This window comes from Quercus suber, unplaced genomic scaffold (assembly GCF_002906115.3).
Source record: "Quercus suber isolate HL8 unplaced genomic scaffold, Cork oak 2.0 scaffold_201, whole genome shotgun sequence".
Classification (NCBI taxonomy): domain Eukaryota; kingdom Viridiplantae; phylum Streptophyta; class Magnoliopsida; order Fagales; family Fagaceae; genus Quercus; species Quercus suber.
The window spans coordinates 1,034,241-1,055,953 of NW_027069659.1; the positions used below are offsets into that span (position 1 = coordinate 1,034,241).

Genomic DNA, 21,713 nt, shown 5'->3' on the forward strand with positions numbered 1-21,713 from the left:
GTAGGTTTACGTTCGAACGCGAAGGCATCGTGTGACTCACTAGTGAATTTCTCAACTTCATCAGTTGGCGCCGTCTGTGGGAAACGTGAGAAGAAAGTAGTCAGACGTTGCTTCATCCCTGAGACAGAAGGGTTGCATGGTGCTCACTCGCTCGATGGCAACAACCAATGACATCCAAGGAGAGGAACTACCCACAACCGCACTCGAAAGACAGGTTCGGACTCTCACTGCGGCCGTGGAGCGCCTCACCAATCAAAATCATGACCTAGAAGAACAGTTGCGTCAAAGAAACACAGCACCCAACAACCAGAGGGAGGATCAAGAAGGTACCATGGCCATGCAAAGAGACCGAGAAGGGCTTGAAGGGAGCAACGCCCCAAGCAGGCCAGAACGACAAAACACGAGTCTCTCATCCCTCATGGATGCGACTCATCCGCCTATGTTCACGGAGATGCAGGCGATGAAAGAACAAATGGAGGTCATGATGAACGCCCTAAAGGGACGAGTGTCCAACGACCTGGACGACCTAGTGAACCGGACTAACTCTCCATTCACCGGCCCCGTCAATTCCTTTCCCCTACCACACAAGTTCCGGATGCCACAGATAGAAAGTTATGATGGGGTCAAGGATCCCCTAGACCACCTGGAGACGTTCAAGATCTTGATGCATCTACAAGGGGTACCGGACGAAATCATGTGTAGGGCCTTCCCAACCACACTGAAGGGTCCCGCAAGAATTTGGTTCAGTCGGCTGACGCCGAACTCCATCAGCACTTTCAAAGAATTGAGCGCTCAGTTCACCTCGCACTTTATAGAGGGACACAGGTACAAGAAATCCACAGCATGCTTAATAAGCATCAGACAGAGAGAGGACGAGACATTAAGATCCTACATAACCCGCTTCAATAAGGAAGCACTCTCGATTAATGAAGCCGATGACAAAATACTGGTGGCGGCTTTCACGAACGGGTTGCGGAAGGGCAAGTTTTTGTTTTCCCTATACAAAAACGACCCCAAAACCATGTCAGAGGTACTCTACAGGGCCACCAAGTACATGAACGCAGAAGACGCGCTACTAGCAAGGGAGGAAAAGCCCAGAAAAAGGGAACGGCAGGCGGACGTGCGTTAGGATCAAGGGCAGAAAAGACCAAGGACAGGAGACAGAAGGGACGAAAGGCGCCCTAAGCCCCCGAGAGGAAGGTTCACAAGTTTCACCCCTCTAAACGCCCCGATTGACCAAGTTTTGATGCAAATCAAAGACGAGGAAACGCTGACGTTCCCCGGGAAACTAAAGAGCGACCCAAGCAAACGGCTGCAAGACAAATATTGTCGTTTCCACTAAGATCACGGCCACGACACAGCCGATTGCTACAACCTGAAGCAGCAGATCGAAGCCCTCATTAGACAAGGGAAGTTGCAGAAATTTGTCAACAAAGAGAGAGCGGATCTCAATCGCCAAGAGCCGGCCCCTCGACGGGATAACGAGCATCCTAGACCCCCCATCGGAGACATAAGGATGATCGTGGGAGGGACCGCGGCTACTGGTTCTTCCAAAAAAGCTCGAAAAAGGTACCTTAGATCGGTCCTGGACGTCCATCTAACAGGCTCTATGCCTAATACCGCACGGGTGGAAAGCCCTATCATTGGATTCACTGAAGAAGACGCAAGGAGACTCAATCATCCACATGACAACGCGCTGGTTGTCAGCATACGTGTGGGGGACTACAACGTCCACCGAGTACTAATCGACAACGGCAACTCAGCAGACATTCTATACTATCAAGCATTCCAGCAAATGGGGATAGACAGAGCACGATTGATACCAACGAGTGCTCCACTTGTCGGTTTTAGAGGGACAAGGGTATTCCCAATAGGCTCCATCACACTCCCGGTAACAGTGGGCGATTACCCGCAAAAACTCACTAGGAATGTAATGTTCCTCGTGGTGGACTACTCATCCGCTTACAATGGTATTCTCGGACGACCCACACTTAACTCGTGGAAAGCAGCAACATCAACATACCACCTGATGATCAAGTTCCCAATGGACTATGGGATTGGGGAATTGCAAGGGAATCAGGTAACCACCCGAGAATGCTACATTGTCATGCTAGAAATGGAAGACTATCATTAGACAATGTGTGTAGAAGAGCAGCGGACGGTCGCAGAACCGGTCGAAGAGCTAGAGGAGATAACGCTCAACGAATCAAAACCAAAGCGGACGACCAGAATAGGAACATTGGCCTGCCAGCCGGTGCGCCAGGCCCTCACAACATTCCTCAGGAGGAACCAAGACGTTTTCGCATGGAACCACGAAGACATGCCCGAGATCGATCCCTCTGTCATAGTACACAAGCTTAATGTGAACCCCTCAACCCCACCCGTCCGGCAGAAAAAGCGAGTGTTCACTTATGAACGGGACAGAGCAATAGCGCAAGAGGTTAAAAAACTACTCGAGGCGGGTTTCATTAGGGAAGTATATTACCCGGAGTGGTTGGCTTACGTGGTCATGGTCAAGAAGGCTAGCGGGAAGTGGCGAATGTATGTCGACTTCACGGACCTTAACAAAGCGTGCCCAAAGGACAACTACCCCCTCCCGCGGATAGATGCGCTGGTCGACCCTACGGCCAGACACCAACTCCTAAGTTTTATGGATGCCTTCTCAAGCTATAATCAGATCAAGATTGAGGAATCTGATCAGGAGAAAACATCCTTCGTCACCAGCCAAGGACTTTTTTGCTATAAGGTGATGCCATTCGGACTCAAGAACGCTGGGGCAACATACCAAAGGTTAATGGACAAAATGTTCGCGCACCAGATAGGGAGGAACGTACAGGTCTACATCGACGACATGCTGGTCAAGAGCCCACACAAAAAAGATCGCCTGAGCGACCTCCAGGAGACATTTGATACCCTACGATCATACAACATGAAACTGAATCCGGGCAAGTGTGTATTCGGAGTAACGGTGGGAAAATTCTTGGGTTTTATAGTGTCCCAAAGAGGAATAGAGGTCAACCTAGAGAAGATACGGGCCATCATGAAGCTGGAACCGCCAAGGACAGTAAAGGACGTGCAGAGCTTAAACGGAAAAATTGCTGCTTTGAACAGGTTCATCTCCAAAGCAACGGACAAGTGTCTACCATTCTTCCGCGTCCTAAGGAAATCGTTCGAGTGGACGGATGAGTGCCAGAAGGCATTTGAAGATCTGAAGAAATACCTCGCCTCGCCACCCTTGCTCAGCCCGTCCAAGCCAGGAGAAGACCTCTACTTATACCTAGCAGTTTCGTAGATGGCAATAAGCGCGGCCCTAGTAAGAGAAGAGGAAGGAACTCAACGACCTATCTATTTCATAAGCAGGGGGTTCCGGGGGGCTGAAGAGAGGTACCCCTACATGGAAAAGCTCGCCTTCGCACTGGTAACTGCAGCCCGAAAACTCAAACCGTACTATCAAGCCCACAGCATCATCGTCCTAACGAATCAACCCCTAAAAAGGGCAATGAGCAGCCCTGAAGCTGCCAGACGAATGGCCCTATGGGCGATAGAGCTGAGCGAATTTGACATACATTACCGACCGCGAACCACAATAAAGGGCCAAGCAGTGGCGGACTTCATCGTCGAATACACGCAAACAGAGCAGAAGGAGCCACAAGCCCTCAGACAACGGAACATCCACACGGATGGATCATCAAACAAGCAAGCTGGAGGCGCCGGGGTAGTTATTCAAACCCCTGACGGAGAGAAAATCAAGTGTATGATTCAGTTGGACTTCCCAACAACCAATAATGAGGCCGAGTATGAAGCATTAGTGGCAGGATTAAACCTGGCGAAAGCAGCAGGCGTCGAGGCCATGATTGTACATTGCGATTCGTAGGTAATAGTCAGCCAGATTAGCGGCGCCTATGAGTGTAAGGGGGAAAAGATGAAGAAATACTTGGAAGAGGTCAGGAGACGGATCGACACCCTCTAGGTCACATTCGTCCAAATCCCAAGGGAGGAGAACGAATGTGCTGACCGGCTCGCAAAAGCCGCCTTCGCAGAGGTCATGATGGCCCCCGATCAGGTATTATCGTTTATCCAGAATTCCTCAATCATTAACAGTAGGGCAGAAATGCAGGAAGTAAATCCTGAATACAATTGGACTACGCCGCTAACGGCCTACCTGAAGGAAGGTATGCTCTCAGACAACAGAGACGCAGCAAGAAAACTGAAAGTCTGAGCTTCGCGATTCATAATAATCAATGACGTCTTATACAAAAGGGGATTCTCACGGCCATACCTAAGGTGTTTGGGCCACGAGGAAGCAGACTACATAATGAGAGAGGTCTATGAGGGTATTTGCGGAAACCATTCGGGAGCACGGTCTTTAGTACACAAACTGATTCGGGCAGGATACTATTGGCCTACAATGCAGAAGGACGTACAAGCCTACGTCAAGACTTGCAACAAATGTCAAAGGTTCAGTAACCTAATTAGGCAACCAACCGAAGAGCTGACACCCATGACGGCCCCTTGGCCGTTCACCCAGTGGGGGCTAGACATCATGGGCCCTCTCCCGACGGCTGCACGACAACTAAAATTTCTGGTGGTAGGGATCGACTATTTCACTAAGTGGGTGGAGGCGGAAGCTCTGACAACTATCACGAAGAGAAACATCAGGAGTTTTGTATGGAGAAATATCGTATGCAGATTCGGGATACCAAAGGTACTCGTCTCCGATAACGGAAAACAGTTTGACAACAAGGCATTTCAAGATTTCTGCTCGGAGTTAGGCATCAAAAATCACTACTCATCACCCGTACATCCGCAGGCCAATGAGCAAGTTGAAGTCACGAACCGATCCCTGCTTAAAATCATCAAGACCCGGCTCGATGGGGCAAAAGGTATCTGGCCCGATGAGTTACCAAGTATCTTATAGGCATATCGTACAACGGCAAGAACGCCCACGAGAAAAACACCATTCAGGCTAGCTTACGGGAGCGAGGCTGTCATTCCAGCAGAGATAGGGCTTACAAGTTATCGAGTGGAGAGCTACAATGATGACAAGAACGAAGGGGCTTTGCGGCTACAGCTAGACCTAGTCGACGAAGTTCGGGCTACAGCAGAACAAAGGTTGGCCCGATACCAGAACCTCATCACAAAATACTACAACTTTAAAGTCAGACACAGAGACTTTTAGATCGGGGACCTTGTGCTACGGAAGGTAATGGGAGCGGCTAAATATCCTTCACAAGGAAAACTTGGCCCAAACTGGGAAGGACCTTACAAGATCTCGTCTTGGCAGAGGAAGGGGACCTACCACCTCGAAACCATGGACGAACGGAAATTGCAACACCCGTGGAACACAGAGCACCTACGGAGATACTACCAATAGAGACGACATAAAGGGCATCAACACCCCCCCCCCCCAAACTTTCCAGTTTATTTTTAAAGTTTTCAGTAGTTTTACTTCGAACAACTATTTCCATTATTTTGCTTTACTTTGAACAAATCTCTCTACCAGTGCTTTTTTAAGCCCAAGGGGGCAGGCACCTTTTTTCCTATATAGATTTCTTTCAGGCTCTACTGAATTTTTCCTGCTTAATCTAGTTAATTCAATATCGGACAGTTAAAAATATGGTCCACATGATGGACAGATCATCCCAAGAGGATGAAAATCTTAAGTCCTATGATGAACCGTTAAAAATATTGTCCACATGATGGACGGATCATCCCAAGAGGATGAAAATCTTAAGTCCTATGACGGACGGTTAAAAATATAGTCCACAAGATGGACGGACCATCCCAAAAGGATGAAAATCTTATGTCCAGATAATGGACAGACCAGTAATAACGTCCACAAGCTGGACAGATCATCCTAAAAGGATGGTAACTACTAAGTCTAAATAATGGACGGACCAGTAATAACGTCCACAAGCTGGACGGATCGTCCTACAAGGATGGTAAGTACTAAGTCTAGATAATGGACGGACCCAAAATAACGTCCGCAAGTTGGACGAATCATCCTAAAAAGATGGTAACTACTAAGTCCACATAATGGACGGGCCCAAAATAACGTCCACAAGTTGGACGGATCATCCCAAAAAAGATTGTAACTCTTTTAAAATCCACATAATGGACAGGCCAAAAATAACAACCACAAGATGAATGGATCATCCCCAAAGGGTGATGGCACTTAAAATTCGGGCTAAGCCCACGTACTAAACGGACCATTCTAAAACGAATGGTAATTCTAAAAATCCCACTAACGGACAAATCATCTTAAGGGATAACGACCCTTGGTTAAACAGATAATGGACAGATAAGTCAATTCCGCAAGGCTAGACGGATTATCTTCAAAAAAAAAAAAAAATGGAGGACGGAAGAATCGCATAAGCAGAACGGAGTTCATTTTAACATGAAATGTACTTTAAAATAAAACACATGCATTTCACAAAGATAAAACAAAGGTCAACGGACCTTGCAGAATGTAAACATACTGAACGGGCTATGTTCATACAAACCCCATAAACATGACGGGCATTAAAAATTGTTCTACACTTGATACACAAAAAAAAAAAAAAAAAAAAAAAAAAAAAAAAAAAAAAAAATAAAAAANACCGAGTACTAATCGACAATGGCAGCTCAGCAGACATTCTATACTATCAAGCATTCTAGCAAATGGGGATAGACAGAGCGCGATTGATACCGACGAGTGCTCCACTTGTCGGTTTTGGAGGGACAAGGGTATTCCCAATAGGCTCCATCACACTCCCGGTAACAGTGGGCGATTACTCGCAAGAACTCACTTATAATGGTATTCTCGGACGGCCCACACTTAACTCGTGGAAAGCAGCAACATTAACATACCACCTGATGATCAAGTTCCCAACGGACTATGGGATTGGGGAATTGTGAGGGAATCAGGCGACCGCCCGAGAATGCTACATTGCCATGCTAGAAATGGAAGATCATCATCAAACAATGTGCGTTGAAGAGTAGCGGACGGTCGCAGAACCGGTCGAAGAGTTGGAGGAGATAACACTCGACGAATCAAAACCAGAGCGGACGACCAGAATAGGAACATTGGCTTGCCAGCCGGTGCGCCAGGCTCTCATAGCATTCCTTAGGAGGAACCAAGATGTTTTCGCATGGAACCACGAAGACATGCCCGGGATCAATCCCTCTGTTATAGTGCACAAGCTGAATGTGAGCCCCTTAACCCCACCCGTCCGACAAAAAAAGCGAGTGTTCGCTCACAAACAGGACAGAGCAATAGCGCAAAAGGTTAGAAAACTACTCGAGGCGGGTTTCATTAGGGCAGTATATTACCCGGAGTGGTTGGCGAACGTGGTCATAGTCAAGAAGGCTAGCGGGAAGTGGCGAATGTGTGTCGACTTCACAGACCTTAACAAAGCGTGCCCAAAGGACAGCTACTCCCTCCCGCGGATAGACGCGCTGGTCGACTCCACGGCCAGACACCAGCTCCTAAGTTTTACGGATGCCTTCTCAGGCTATAATCAGATCAAGATGGAGGAATCTGATCAGGAGAAAACGTCCTTCGTCACCAACCAAGGACTCTTTTGCTATAAGGTGATGCCATTTGAACTCAAGAATGCTGGAGCAACGTACCAAAGGTTAATGGACAAAATGTTCGCGCACCAGATAGGGAGGAACGTACAGGTCTACGTCGACGACATGCTGGTCAAGAGCCCACACGAAAAGATCACCTGAGCGACCTTCAGGAGACATTCGATACCTTATAATCATACAACATGAAACTGAATCCGGCCAAGTGCGTATTCGGAGCAACTGTGGGAAAATTCTTAGGTTTTATGGTGTCCCAAAGAGGAATAGAGGTCAACCCAGAGAAGATACGGGCCATCATGAAGCTGGAACCGCCAAGGACAGTAAAGGATGTGCAGAGCTTGAACGGCAAAATTGCTGCTTTGAACAGGTTCGTCTCAAAAGCAACGGACAGGTGTCTACCGTTCTTCCGTGTCCTAAGGAAATCATTCGAGTGGATGGATGAGTGCCAGAAGGCATTTGAAGATCTGAAGAAATACCTTGCCTCGCCACCCTTACTCAGCCCGTCCAAGCCAGGAGAAGACCTCTACTTATACCTAGCAGCTTCGCAGGTGGCAGTAAGCGCAGTCCTAGTAAGAGAAGAGGAAGGAACTCAGCGACCTGTATATTTCATAAGCAGGGGGTTTCGGGGGGCTGAAGAGAGGTACCCCTACATGGAAAAGCTCGCCTTCGCACTGGTAACCGTAGCCCGAAAACTCAAACCGTACTTTCAAGCCCACAGCATCATCGTCCTGACAAATCAACCCCTAAAAAGAGCAATGAGGAGCCCTGAAGCAGCCGGAAGAATGGCCCTGTGGGTGATAGAGCTGAAAGAATTTGACATACATTACCGACCGCGAATCGCAATAAAGGGCCAAGCAGTGGCGGACTTCATCGCCGAATACACGCAAACAGAGCAGAATAAGCCACAAGCCCTCAGACAATGGAACATCCACATGGATGGATCATCAAACAAGTAAGCTAGAGGCGCCGGGGTAGTAATTCAAACCTCTGAAGGAGAGAAAATCAAGTGTATGATTTGGCTGGACTTCCCAACAACCAATAATGAGGCCGAGTATGAGGCATTGGTGGCAGGATTAGACCTGGCGAAAGCAACAGGCGCTGAGGCCATGGTTGTACATTGCGATTCGCAGGTAATAGTCAGTCAGATTAGCGGCGCCTATGAGTGTAGGGGGGAAAAGATGAAGAAATACTTGGAAGAGGTCAGGAGACGGATCGACACCCTCCAAGTCACATTTGTCCAAATCCCAAGGGAGGAGAACGAATGTGCTAACTGGCTCGCAAAAGCCGCCTCTGCAGAGGTCATGATGGCCCCTGATCAGGTATTGTCGTTTATCCAGAATTCCTCAATCATTAACAGTAGGGCAGAAGTGCAGGAAGTAAATCCTGAATACAATTGGACTACGCCGCTAATGGCCTACCTGAAGGAAGGCACGCTCCCAGACGACAAAGACGCAGCAAGAAAACTGAAAGTCTGAGCTTCGCGATTCATAATAATCAGTGACGTCTTATACAAGAGGGGATTCTCATGACCATACCTAAGGTGTTTGGGCCACGAAGAAGCAAACTACGTAATGAGAGAGGTCCATGAGGGTATCTGCGGAAACCATTCGGGGGCGCGGTCTTTAGTACACAAACTGATCCGGGCAGGATACTATTAGCCTACAATGCAAAAGGACGCACAAACCTACGTCAAGACTTGCGACAAATGTCAAAGGTTCGGTAACCTAATTAGGCAACCAATCGAAGAACTGACACCCATGATGGCCCCTTGGCCGTTCGCCCAATGGGGGCTAGACATCATGGGCCCTCTCCCGACGGCTGCACGACAGCTGAAATTTCTGGTGGTAGGGATCAACTATTTCACTAAGTGGGTGGAGGCGGAAGCTCTGGCGACTATCACGGAGAGAAACATCAGGAATTTCGTATGGAGAAATATCGTATGCAGATTCGGGATGCCAAGGGTACTCATCTCCGATAATGGAAAACAGTTTGACAACAAGGCATTCCAAGATTTCTGCTCGGAATTAGGCATCAGAAATCACTACTCATCACCCGCACATCCGCAGGCCAATGGGCAAGTTGAAGTCACAAACCGGTCCCTGCTCAAAATCATTAAGACCCGACTCGAGTGGGTAAAAGGCATCTGGCCGGATGAGTTACCAAGTATCTTGTGGGCATATCGTACAACGGCAAGAACACCCACGAGAGAAACACCGTTCAGGCCAACATATGGGAGCGAAGCTGTCATTCCAACAGAGATAGGGCTTACAAGTTATCGAGTGGAGAGCTACAATGACTATAAGAATGAAGGGGCTTTGCGACTACAACTAGACCTAGTCAACGAAGTTCGGGCTACAGCAGAACAAAGGTTGGCCCGATACCAAAACCTCATAGCAAAATACTACAACTCCAAAGTCAGACACAGAGACTTTCAGATCGGGGACCTTGTGCTACAGAAGGTAATGGGAGCGGCTAAAGATCCTTCACAAGGAAAACTTGGCTCCAACTGGGAAGGACCTTACAAGATTTCGTCTTGGCAGAGGAAGAGGACCTACCACCTCGAAACCATGGACGGACGGAAATTGCAACACTCGTGGAACACAGAGCACCTACGGAGATACTACCAATAGAGATGACATAAAGGGCATCAACCCCCCCCCCCCCCCAACTTTCCAATTTATTTCTAAAGTTTTTAGTAGCTTTACTTCGAATAGCTATTTCCATTATTTTTCTTTACTTTGAACAAATCTCTCTACCAGTGCTTTTTTAAGCCCAAGGGGGCAAGCACCTTTTTTCCTATAAAGATTTCTTTCAGACTTTACTGAATTTTTCCTGCTTTAGTTAATTCAATAATTGGACGGATAGAAATATGGTCCACATGATGGACGGATCATCCCAAGAGGATGAAAATCTTAAGTCCTATGACAGACGGTTAAGAATATTTTCCATATGATGGACGGGTCATCCTAAGAAGATGAAAATCTTATGTCCTATGACGGACTGTTAAAAATATTGTCCACATGATGGACGGATCATCCCAAGAGAATGAAAACCATAAGTCCAGATAATGGACGGACCAGTAATAACGTCCACAAGCTGGACGGATCATCCTAAAAGGATGGTAACTGCTAAGTCCAGATAATGGACGGACCAGTAATAACGTCCATAAGCTGGGCGAATCGTCCTGCGAGGATGGTAAGTAATAAGTCCAGATAATGGACGGACCCAAAATAACGTCCGCAAGCTGGACGGATCATCCTAAAAAGATGGTAACTACTAAGTCCACATAATGGACGGGCCTAAAATAACGTTCACAAGCTGGACGAACCATCCCAAAAAAGATTGTAACTCTTTTAAGATCCATATAATGGACGGGCTAAAAATAAAGACCACGAGACGGACGGATCATCCCCAAAGGGTGATAGAACTTAGAATTTGGGCTAAGCCTACGTACTAAACGGACCATTCTAAAACGAATGATCCCACGAACAGACAAATCATCTTAAGGGATGACGACCCCTGGTTAAACGGTTAATGAACGGAGGAATCGTATAAGCAGAACGGAGTTCATTTTAACATGAAATGTACTTTAAAATAAAATACATGCATTTCACGAAGATAAAACAAAGGTCAACGGACCTTGCAGAATGTAAACATACTGAACGGTCAATGTTTATATAAACCCCATAAACATGACGGGTATTAAAAATTGTTCTACACTTGATACAAAAAAGAAAAAAAAGAAAAAAGAAAAGAAAAAGGGAGGTTAATTAGTAAAACTAAGTTATTACAAATCTGCTATCTCTCTCTCTTCAGCTGTACGGTCCCTAATGTCCTTAGCCTGGCTGTCCGCAACGGTTTGATCTATAGGAGCTTCACGGACAGGGACGTTCTCGTAAAAAAGAACATCAGTATCTTCAGACTGAACGGGTTGAACGGTTGAAGGCTCGAGGGCAGTGACGATAACGGTGGATAAGTCTATATTCGGGTATAATGCCTTCACCTGACGGAGGGCATCGTCAAACCTGTCGTTATAAACAAGACTCAGTTCCGAAATGAGGGCGTCGGAGTCGCGATACTTGCATATCGCATCCTCCTTCGCCTGACGGACCTCATCGTCTTTCTCCACCAGGGCTTTCTTCAGACGGTCCGTCAGCTGGATACATTCGTCCCGGGCCGTCTCCGCCATCTTTAGCTTCTTCTCCTAGACGACCTTCCAAGCCTTGAGATTGAGCAGCTCCTTCTCCATCACCTTGGCTTTCTCACGAATTCGGCCAATGGTCGTCTCATGATTGAGACACCGTCCCATTATGCCTTTCATCATGATCATAGCTTGAGGGACAACAAAAATGCATAAGTAAAATATTTAAGGGCAGCAAATGGTGAACGGGTGGACCAAAAGACGACGGAGTAATTACCTGAGCAATGTTGAAGAGGCCCGTCTCCCCTATCGCTTCCGTTGAGTGATTCCCCAAATCCTCGTAGTCGTCGGTAGTAATAATTGACGACAGCCACTCGAGGGCATACTTGGAGTCCTCACGAAGCAAGATGGGTGGCTTCTTTTGGCTGCCAGACGGACCCGTCATCAGACCCTTGCCCGCACCGTGTTTAATCGGGGTGACCGACTTATTCCCCCCAGCCATTAAGCCGACGACCGGTTCCAAGGGGATCTTGGGCTGTTTTGGCGGACGGTCACCCTTCATGGGCATTTTTCTCTTCAGACTCTGCTTGCTGGAGCCCGTCCCCATGGGGTCCGTTCCAGCTTCTTTGTTCTTTGTAGCTTGAAGTCTTATAGCTGCTCGCCTCTTTGCATCCTCCATCTCTAAAAAAGGTAGACGGATTAAGAAATAATAATAATAATGATGGTAAAAACAGGTAATAAGGGTTGACGGACTCACGTAGACGGGTCTGCTTCTCGTACTTTAGTGCCATTGAGGTTGGTTTGGGCTCGTCACAATACAAGTGGATGGTGTTGAGGTTGACGAGCTTGGCCCAGGTCTGCTCCTTGGGCTTTGTCTTTGCAAAATTTTTTTCAAGGAAACTGAATTCCTCATGGGTAATCTGGGGACGCCGTCGAACTGCATCAAAGAGGATGGACGTTAAAAACATTATAAAAATTATTAAACTGCACGGAGTCATTTACGACAGGCCATACCGGATGGGTTTAAAATGCCCCAAACTGTGTCGACGGGCATGAAGTCCGTCTCCCCTGGATGACACATCCAATTATCTCCTTCGATGAAAAAGTAGCGGCTCTTCCAGTCTCTATTTGAGTCTGGGGTTTCAAAAATAACTTTCAGGACGGGGCTCCTAGGGACAAAGCTATACATGCCCCTTGACTTGTCTATCTCATCCGGATGGTAGCAGTGGAGGAACTCTTTTATCGTAAGCCTTCTCCCACTGTCCGACATGGCTCCGTACAGAACCTCCATCACGATGAAAACCCTCCAGGCATTAGGAGACACCTAGCTGACGAATATACCTAGGTATTTTAAAAGTTTGCTGTGTAACGAATTTAACGGGAATCTCAGGCTGGCCTTAAGCACTTGTTCGTACACACCTACTCCGTCAACTCCTTCGTAATAACATTTTTCTGACATGTAGGGTAGACGGAGTGGGATGTGGTCTGGGATTTGGTAACGGGTCCTAAGGGTATTAAAATGGGCTTCCTTGATAGTGGACGTGAAGGCGTGTACCGTCCACTTTGGAAGCATGATGAACTCCCTAAGTCCATCAGCTTCCACGACGGATCTAACTATTGGCTCTTCGTCATCAGTTGAACCCTCTTGTATTTCGATCATCTCCAGGCCCTCATTTGTTGAGGACGAGGAGGATGATGACAGACTACTCTCCTCGCTCGGGGTGTCGTGGTCTTTGGGACCTGATGGGTATACCTCTTTGTAGTTCGCCCAGTTACGGACGACCGACTGGTTACTCAACGCACTAGACATGGCCTACAGGTAATGACAAAACCTAAGACTATGACGGGTTTGGAAAGAACAACAGGCACATAAAGTTTAAAAAAGAGATAAAGAAGAGCTAAAATAAAAGTGGACGGATAGGAAACTACTTACCAGAAGTTCGGAGTAAGCAAGATGTTGCAGGCGACGGGTATGGGAGTGAATGGACTATTCTCTGATAGATGTGACAGACTCGCTCTGACAATTTTTTCCAGCAACAAGTGGAAAAATGAGGGGCGGAGGGGTCGGTATTTATAAAGGGTATGCACGGAAGACGAAGCGACACCTCGTTCCAAAACAATGACCATTGACAGGATGACACTTGGCACGGCTCATAAATGTGTTAACTCCTGATTTAACAATGTACGGAGGTAAGTTCACAGATCTAGGTGTCATGAAAACATGATCGAGATTTTAAAACCGTTACCCCATGGGTCTGTTCTCTTATCCGTGACGGACCCATCGGGTGAGAGGGCAACTGAAAGGGAGAAAATACGCGCTAGGATGCCTATTGCGAATGTACGGACTGACTATAGTCCGCGAACATAAGAATAGACGAGCCCGTTATTTATACGAGTCCTTAAGTGGACGGACCTGATACGGACGGAGCGAAGAAGGATGGGCTGGTCGGCCATGGGCCTGTTGGACCCCTTAGTGGGAATACTTTGGCCCATTCTCGTAAGGCCCTAAACAGAGTTCTTGTGCTACTTGGACTCTAGAAATCTCATATATTAATAAAGATCTTCCCTATAAGGAGAAGATCTGTCCACCACGTTTCGGACTCTAAAAAAGAGGATTTCTATAAGGAAAAGACTTGGATGCCAAGTCTAAGAGGAAAAACTTTCGACTACTATAAAAGCCCCAATACTCTCACCAATAAAGGTACGCATTATTTACCCTCTCTAGCACACTAGAGTTGTGAGAATACTTTCTGACTTAACCTTCGGAAGGTATTTGGCCAGCACCACACCGGCGCCCCTTGATAAGTTTTCTTCTTTGTATTGTGTAGGTTTACGTTCGAGCGCGAAGGCATCGTGTGACTCACTGGTGAATTTCTCAGCTTCATCATTATTGATGATTTGAGTGTTCCTTTTATTTTGTTTGCCTAGTCTCTGAAAACCTGGCTGGGTCATAGACGTACCCACTAACCCAGCTACCCAAATGTATGACTTGCAATGCAAAAAGGATACAAAATGAGAGGAATATAAGGTCAAAAGATAAACTAACCATGGTTACATCATTGATTTTAAAAGAGAGTGAAAAGCATGATGATACAACATACCCATTGCTATTCTTTTTAGGAACTAAAGGACTTAAAGATGAAAGCAGATCAAATTAAAAGACTGATGGAGCGTTGTTACCGGGTGAAGGTACATTCTTTCATTTCTTTAATTATTCTCTGGTTATTGATGTTTAGATACTCCGATGATATTTTGGTATATTGTAGCTGATTGGGTGCTATCTTGGGTTGCATGCTGATATCTATGCCACCTTCTCTTTAATGTTAAGAGTTTCATTGAGTTGCTGGCATTAGAAGGAGAGACAAATTCACTGGTTGTTTCATGCATCATACCCTTTTTTGCTAAAATTTACTATATATATATATATATATTTGATCTATTATCATGTTATCTAAAATTTTAATATATATATATATATATATATATGATCAAGAGCACGTGACTTCCTAGTGCCCTTGATCTACTTCTCTCCTTCTCATTTCTTTGTGGAAAAAGAAGAAGTTTACAATGCCCTTCACCCCACCACGTAGTTTAAACAAGGTCTCATAGTCATATTCTTCACTATATTACAATATGAAATCATTGACTCTGTAATAGTAAAAATGGATATCATGTAACCACCCTCTCGCATGTGTGAGAGAGCGGTTAAATGCGTTTGGGTACATGTTGATGGTATGCATACCAGCTCCATATGTCAGGAACATTTTCATTCAATAGGACAACTTTAATTGAGGGGAAATTATTTGGTAGTCCCAGCCAATAAAATTAAGCCACCTCACTAAAATGAGGTTACATCATCATATCTGCCATGTCATCCCAAGAAAACTATCTCCTTGTAACGTCTTAGCTCTGTTATAACAAATTCAAAATTTTTCAAAAATTTAGACATGAATGGGCGGGTCATTGAAAATTTTTTCAAATCTCGTTTTTATTTTTATTTTTCTGTCTTTTGAATAAGGTTGGGGTTATATGCTTTCCCTAAATCTACTATCTTCGATGGGGACCTGTTTTAATACTCAGTGGAGATGGTGTCTTCTCCTCCGTGCCTGAAGTTTCAGCTGCAAATCGTCGTAAACCCACTCCTTCTCATCTCAGCCTCCATTCTCAGGAATTTAAGGGATTTAGTTTGTGTGTTTATTTATTTATTTTTTATTTTTCCAGTCTTTCACCTTGTTTTTAAGTATTGACGCTTTGATGGCTAAGTCTAATTCTTTGGCCCAGTTACTTTCTTTTGGTTTCTCGTTTCTGTTCTAAAAATTGCTTTCTTTTTTTTTGGCCTTGTTGATCTGCAAATATATTTGAATATTTTAGTTCTTTTACCGAATCATGAGTCCAAGCATCTTGTATTTACGTAATAGTACATTTTTGAAGTTGTTTAGTGTTTGGTTTGCTGGCTCTCTCTCGTAGAATGTTGTTTGTATTTGTTATTGACTTGTGCTTTGTTAGTTTGGTTCTCCTTTTAATGTTGTAGTTCTGTTTTAGTTCTTCAGCTTTGTTGGTGGTCTCGCATCAAGTGGTTGGACCTAAATTTTGGGTTGTTGTTGACTTTATTCTGTTCTTGTTTTGCTGTTGGTTATCTAGCTTGTTTCAATAAAAAATGAGTATTGTTTCAATACTACATTTTGGGAGGTGAGGGAATTCCACCCCCCCCTCCCCCCCCCTTTTTTTCTTCTTTTGTCGTTTTTTAGTAGGGTAATTATTGAATTTTGATCTTGTATGCGTTTTGTACTTGTGGTTTATGTCTGTAAGTGTTATATATGATTTCTTGAGATGCATTTTGTGCTTGTGTTCTAAAAGCATCCACAACCGAATTTTATATCCTATTTTATTTTACCACCTCAAAAAGTCATTTTATCAATTATACAATACAATTTTACAATTCTCCAACATCCCAACTTTTATATCTCAATCCTACTCATTAAAATAATATTTTTACATAATAAAATAATATATCTCACCATTACCATTATCCAATACAACATATTATTTATTCATTATTTATTCCTTCTCTCTCTTTCCTTCTGTCCAAGATCCACAATCAACACCACCGTTGCACACCACCACCACCACCACCGGCAACCCATAAACTATCGTCAACACAAAAAAAACTGCAAAAAAAAAAAAAAAAAAAAAAAAAAAAAACCAGAGAATTGTAAGCGGATTCGTCGCTGGGAAAAAACCAGACCCCCCCACCGCCGAAGCTCAAAGGAAGCAGATTTGCCGTTGGGAAGCTTCGTCGAAGCTCGAAGGAAGCGGAGACCCACCACCGATCTAGAAACCCACCACCGATTTAGAACCCCATTGCCGATTTAGAAACCCAACGCCGATCTAGAGAGTTGCCGGAGAGAGTGAAGATGCTGAGAAGAATCGGAGAGCAAGAAGAAGAAGAGAGAGCAGAAAGAAAGAGAGAGAAGCAAGAGAGAGAAATGAAAGAGAAAAAATGAGAGAAGAAAGAGAAATGGCCGGTTAAATTAAAATAATGAGAGGAAGCATTAAAAAATTATTTTTTTTATACCATTTAGCTACAGTACCATCTTACATTTGAGATGGTACTGTACCAAAATCTCAAATTTTTTTTGGCATATGCGATATGGCATTTCCATTGTGGAGCAGTTTTGGGGCTTAAATGCCAAATGTTCTTAGCATTTGGCATATAAAAGCCCCACTGCTGATGCTCTATAAGTTCATTGTTTGTCAATTTTATTTTATTTTTTAAAATAGTCCTAGTTTCCAAAATTGTTGTTGTCCTTTATCTTTATTTACTTGTCTTAATTCTTCTCTCTTTGTAGCATTCCATCATATACAGATGACATAAATAACTTGGAGGGCATGTTGTTGCTTTGTTTCTATTGTAGCTACTTAGGAGAGTGTCCTATTTCTTTTTGTTTTGGGGTTAAGGCACTTGTCTAGTCTTGTGTTTTGATATTATTGTATCTGATGTGAGATTGTTAATCTCTCTCATGTTGCTTGGCATTTGATTTTGTGGCAACTGGAAGCTTCAATGGATTGTAGAGTGAGCTTTGATACCAAAAAAACTTGCATAACAAAGAGTGAGGCAAGTCAAAGTGATCTAGCTAAGAGCCATTGGAGTTCACAGATATGTTTAGTCAAGAAGCAACAGATACATCAAATGTGGAACTATAATGTTATTATGGCCTTGTAATCAAACTTTATATTTTAGTAAGACTCTTGTTATTATGGCGGTATGGCCTTGTGATCAAAGTGTATATTTTAATAAAATTCTGTTCATCTTTTGTCTACTTTTCTCTTGGATCAAATTTTGATATAACGCAAGACATCAAAATTGTTCAACTTGAAGTAATTACTCAATTCTTTATAATACTTTATGAACTAATAGTCATGTAAAGAATGCATATTCCTTTGGTTTCTAGTTTCTTTAAGACAAAGCATAAATCGGAAAATCTATCATACATGAGTACATATTGATTGAAATGATTTAAGGTTTTTTTTTTTTGGTTTTTGATATGATGATTTAAGGGCTTTGACTTTTAGTGTTTAATAGTGCAAAAAAATTATCCAAGTTGTTCTACAAACTAGAATATATCAAATTTGAATTGTTGCTAAAAGCCTAAAACTGAAAATTAGCCTTGCCAACTTCAAAATACATCGACTTCAATCAATCATTGAATACTTCAAAGCCTTTTTTTGATAACAAAGGAGCAACATTTGGTACATGAAGCTTGCTTGGTGAAAAATGAATTCTAATGGTTGCTGAAAAATTCTCCAGTGCCTGGCTTTTCATTGGAGAACACAATACTTCAACCCACACAGTAAGACAATTTGTATTAACCATAAATAGCTTGCCCAAAAAAGCTTTCTAATTCCATAGATCCAAATGAATACAAGATTTTATATTCAAAGCCCAAATCTCAAGTAATAACGACCATTGGAATGTTTAAATAAGATTTGTAGTGTTGATTAACAAAAACTTGTTAACGGAAACCAACAATAATATTAACTAGTTTATATAGTAGCAAGCAAAAAAATTTACAATTTATCATTCTTCAGTATGGAAGAGGACTAATCTAAAGCTATTCTTAAGTAGCAAAGCCAATATAATATTATTATTCAGTAATCTAGTAAACATTGGATGTATGATTTAATTTTTTGCTACATGGAAGGGAGAACAATTCAAATATTCATAGTTATCACTAAGTTGCATTTTCTCAAATACTTTATATGCATAATTATCAAACACATTAACACATGTAAATAGGAAAAAAAAAGTCATGCCCTCACATAGACCTTATTCAGACCGAAGTTCTATATAGACATTTTCCTCTTTCCCCCCTTCGCATAGCTCCATGAACACCATATAGCTAAAACAATACCACCACAAATGACACCACTGTATTACCATCCACCAAAAGTGAGAGCATAAGACAATAGACAATGCCAATCTAATAAGCATTTTCACAAACGCCTTGCAGACAATATTTCAGGAGAGTAATCATATGGACCAAGCCTATTAATTTGACCTTCCATATAAAATTTTACAAGGATTCAGTGAAGCAACATCAAATTCATGAAACATTTAATTACACAAATCAAGGGAAAATAAATCTGAGAATAGAGAAGACCAATAGAGATAGTAAAAAACTTGAACTACTACAGCATAAATCAAATACCCATATCTCCATTCCACGGCCAAAAAAAAAAAACTCCAATTGACCTTTCTAGTCATAAAATTTTCCCAACTTATGCCTTTCTTTCATCATCTTCTATACATTTCGTCTCTTGAATCGTTCATAGATTACTATCATACTTAGAAACAAGGTGACAGACTGGAAAAAATTAAACAAATAAACACACAAACTAAGTCCCTTAAATTCTTGAGAATGGAGGCCGAGATAAGAAGGAGTGGGTTTAGGTCAATTTGTGGCTGAAACTTCAGGCAAGGAGGAGGAGATACCATCCCTACTGATTATTAAAACAGGTCCCCATCGGAGGCGGTGGATTTAGGGAATGCATATAACCCAACCTTATTCAAAAGACAGAAAAGTAAAAATAAAAATGAGATTTGAAAAGTTTTTATATTCCCAGATTTTTCAATGACCCGCCTATTCACGCCTAAATTTTTGAAAAATTTTGAATTTGTTCTAACTTCTAACAAAGCTAACAGATGTTAGAAGGAGACAGCTTTACTCGGCTAATATGGCCAGTATGGTGATGCAACCTCATTTTAGTGAGGTGGCTTAATTTTATTGGTTAGGACTACCTAATAATTTCCCCTAATTGAGCAGCCTAGTTGATTAAGGAAGTATTAATTAGCTACTTGATCTATTTCAAAGCTAAACCTCAAACGATTCTGCACAACAATATTTGGAAGGATTCCTTCTCTCTTGGAGGCAGGGCAGCCATTGAATTATTGTAGACTTTGTAGTTCACATGAATTGATTGCTTAACCATGCATATGAATACTGAAAGCAATTTCTACAGTTGGGCTATTGCCACTCCAATATATATTGCCCGGTTTTTTAGCATTGACTCAATCAATTACACATTCACAAATCACAATTATAAAATTATAAATTTTGTTTCCTCCTCAAAAGACTTTAATAAATAAATATACCACGTACTAAACAAAAAAAAAAAAAAAAAAAAAAAAATTAGGTAAGGATAGCTATCACAAATAATTTTTTTTTTTTTGTCCATTGTAATCATTCCTAATGTATTTTGTAAATTTGGAGGTCTAGGGGTATATTGTTCATTTTGAAAATTTTAAAAATAGTTCTCTAGTTATGGACATTCTAGAGATATTTTGGTCATTTTATAATTCTAGGCGTATTTGTGTCATTCTGAGTATTTTAGGTGTATGATGATCTCATTAGGGTATTAGTTTTCTACATAGGAGTATAAAAAATATAAAAATAAAAAAAGACTAAACTTTGTAGTTTTGTATTTAGAAAACACCTATAGAAGCACAAAAAATAAAGTATATTGCAGCAGTTGGGAAACCATTGCAAAAAAATAAAAAATAAAATTGTAGTTTTGTATTTAGAAATCACCTATAGAAGCACAAAAAATAAAGTATATTGTAGCAGTTGGGAAACTGCTGTAGAAAAAAAAGGATATTATAGCGGTTACAAAAAAACCACTGCTACAAAGAGACTTATTGCAGCATTTGAAAATCTGCTACAATAAACCCATTATAGTAGCATTTTTTGTAAGTGCTACAAAAAAGACCACTGTTTTAACTCATATTTTTTGTAGTGCCAGTACGTGACTAACACACCAACTTGAATAAGATGTTAGCTGCAAAGTTTTTCACTTCATCAACAATGAAAATCAAGAAGCACCTGGTTACAAAACCCTACGGCGCAAAGACGCAGTAGCTTCTTTAAAAAAGAATAAGGCATCGGTCACCTTTTACATATATTCTCTTTATATTCTCTTATGTGATGACCTCTAAAATAAGCCTTATATATGTCTAGGGTTATGAGAAAAGAAACTCTACACAAATATATAAGCATGGGCCGAAAATCATATTTAAAAATTCTGATTTCGTAATTCTCGATAGATACCTCGATAGATAGTATCTGTCGAGCCTCATTAAACCTCGATAAATAGCTATCTGTCGAGTATCTATCGAGCAACTGTCAAGTTTTAATAAATCAGTACTTCTTTACTTGTTTCTTGAACAGATTTGCATAGCTTCAATACTAGACTTGAACTCTTGTTCTTTGAAGTATTAAACACATCATAAATCTACCCAATTACAAACAAAGTGTATTTTATCAAAGGATTAGTTAATTACACAAAATAGTGACAAATGTTCCTAACATGTGAAATACATATGTCGTAACAAAAACGTTAAGTTTTATAACATAAATTTGACAAATGAGTTTGGTCTGAGTTGACCCAATTGGATCACATGGATCAAAATTCAAATTAAAACCAACTATTATTCCTATTATAAATA

General features: G+C 42.5%; 1 protein-coding gene across 1 annotated transcript; it reads left to right on the forward strand.

The window, feature by feature from the left end:
• Positions 1–1,516: 1,516 nt before the first annotated feature.
• On the forward strand, positions 1,517–2,134 carry LOC136069996 (uncharacterized). The gene has a single exon (XM_065779189.1). The coding sequence runs from the start codon at positions 1,517–1,519 to the stop codon at positions 2,132–2,134; it is 618 nt and encodes a 205-aa protein (XP_065635261.1).
• Positions 2,135–21,713: the final 19,579 nt, after the last annotated feature.

Coding starts and splice junctions, on each gene's coding strand:
- LOC136069996 (XM_065779189.1), top strand. CDS start 1,517: ATGATCGTGGGAGGGACCGCGGCTACTGGTTCTTCCAAAAAAGCTCGA.